We start from the raw sequence: 1,874 nt of genomic DNA, 5'->3' as shown, positions 1-1,874 counted from the left end.
CTGCCCCTTTCCAATCAAAATACTCAATAATAAATAGTTAATAGTTAAATAATAAATTACTTAATAAGTTAATGGGTTTTTTAAATTTTCTGACAAATTTCGCATTTTATGATTTTATGATTATTTAATGGCTCTCAAGATGTTATGATCGCAATAATTCTCTTGTTTTTTATAAACCCTTCAAAAATCCATAAAACTTCGGAAAAAACAGAGAAAGATTGCAGCCACATAAAACTCAATGAGTCATGAAATAATGATAAAACCCGGAAATGGTCAATCTGATTCGGGTCAATCTCATTAACAATTTATCAGAAAACCCAAGAAACCGTCAATTCTGGCGAAAATGGGATAAAACATCCTCAAGACAAGTTTGTACAATTTTACCCAAAAATCCTACAAATACTAAAATTCAAAAATTTTCTAATTCTCCCCAAAAGTCGCAGAGATTCTCCAAAAATTTCTTAAAATTCGCTCACCATTTGAAGTATAAAACGCAAATAGCTCAGAGCATTCGATAAACAGATCGATCAAAACATTAATAACTGGTAGCATAATTGCTGGTTTTTCAAACGTGTCAGAGGATGAAGCAATAATAAATGATTTCTTCCCAGAATTTTTTGTGAAGTGGTTGGAGGTCATGATGGTGACACTCGACAGAGACGCTGCAGTCATCGCCGTGGAATTATTGCCACCTGATAATGACTCCAAGTAAACATCTCTGGAAGCAAAAGAAATCATAAAAAGTCGAACGATGTCGATGCTGTCACCGAAGAGACTCGAGGATAATGGAGTTCACTCGATCTCCCGTAGAGGAAGTATAGCATTAACTTTCCAAGCTAATTTAGCAGCCATTGGATCATCCGTGGATTCTCTCCAGGTAGTTGGATCGGCTAGAAGAAGATTAAGTAATGTCAGTGATGCCGTCACCAGAAGAATTTCACATACCATTGGATGGAGATCAGTGTCTGCGTCATTGGAACTCATTGTTGCTCAGGTCAGTTGTTGTCCAGACTCTGGCCAGATCACACATTTTTTAATCTGTGAACATTTTTCAATTACCTTTGCTCGATCACTCTCTGCAGCTAATTATTTTCATGTTTTTCTACAGTAATTATTCATTTTCATGGTTAACTGGAAATGGATGGATTTTCAAATGGTTAACAGTGGGATTGATATAATGAAAAAAGTCAACAAGATGTGAAATGATGGAATTCAAATTTCTTGTTTCCTTGTGCTTTTCAATGTCAAAAATCTTCTAAATTTTTTAATTACTGCAAACAATATTAACAAAAATTAAAAAATCTTTTCACCAGTGTTTTTCAATTCATTTGCCGCCAAAATATTCAATTCCGAGTGATTTATTCAACGGAATTCTATGCGGAAGTTGATATAGAAAAAATTGTTAATTGATATTTTTTAACAATGCAAAATACAGCAATAAATGTATTCATCTTCTTCGTTCAAAAATTTAAAGTTTTGCGCGTTGACTGACGTAACGATACCCCCACTCTGATCCGAATATCGTGGTCTCGCCACTCCGACTATCTGCACAATACAATAGGACCCATTCTTTTAAAGTTATTGGCTTGATTGGGGTTGGGACCTAGGTGAGTCTATTAAAAGGGTAATCTCCTGAAATCTGGCTTACAGATGATATTCAAATCCAGTCCCACAAAATTTTTTGACATAAGCGCAGGAGGGTATTTAATAAAAATCGATTCATTAAATTGTTAAAGATGAATAAGACATGCAACATTGGAAAAACTGAAGAACAATGAGTCTTACAAGAAAGATAAGAACTGGCTTCAGAGGAAAAGAGGACAGGAAAAGAATGCATGTCTGATAGAATGCATTCTTTCTATAGATTAGATAAT

The 1,874-nt window shown here is 34.4% G+C and overlaps 1 protein-coding gene across 1 annotated transcript in view; it reads left to right on the top strand.

Moving 5' to 3' along the window:
- Positions 1-490: 490 nt before the first annotated feature.
- LOC105270238 (bcl-2-related ovarian killer protein) overlaps positions 491-1,874 on the top strand; it is a gene marked incomplete at its 3' end in the record, with an annotated part of 3,570 nt that continues 2,186 nt past the window's right edge. The window contains 1 exon segment of the mRNA XM_011311068.1: positions 491-994. Coding sequence (XP_011309370.1) covers positions 752-994 — 243 coding nt within the window.

This window comes from Fopius arisanus, unplaced genomic scaffold (genome assembly GCF_000806365.1).
Source record: "Fopius arisanus strain USDA-PBARC FA_bdor unplaced genomic scaffold, ASM80636v1 scaffold00081, whole genome shotgun sequence".
Lineage (NCBI taxonomy): Eukaryota > Metazoa > Arthropoda > Insecta > Hymenoptera > Braconidae > Fopius > Fopius arisanus.
This window is presented reverse-complemented; position numbering and strand designations above follow the sequence as displayed.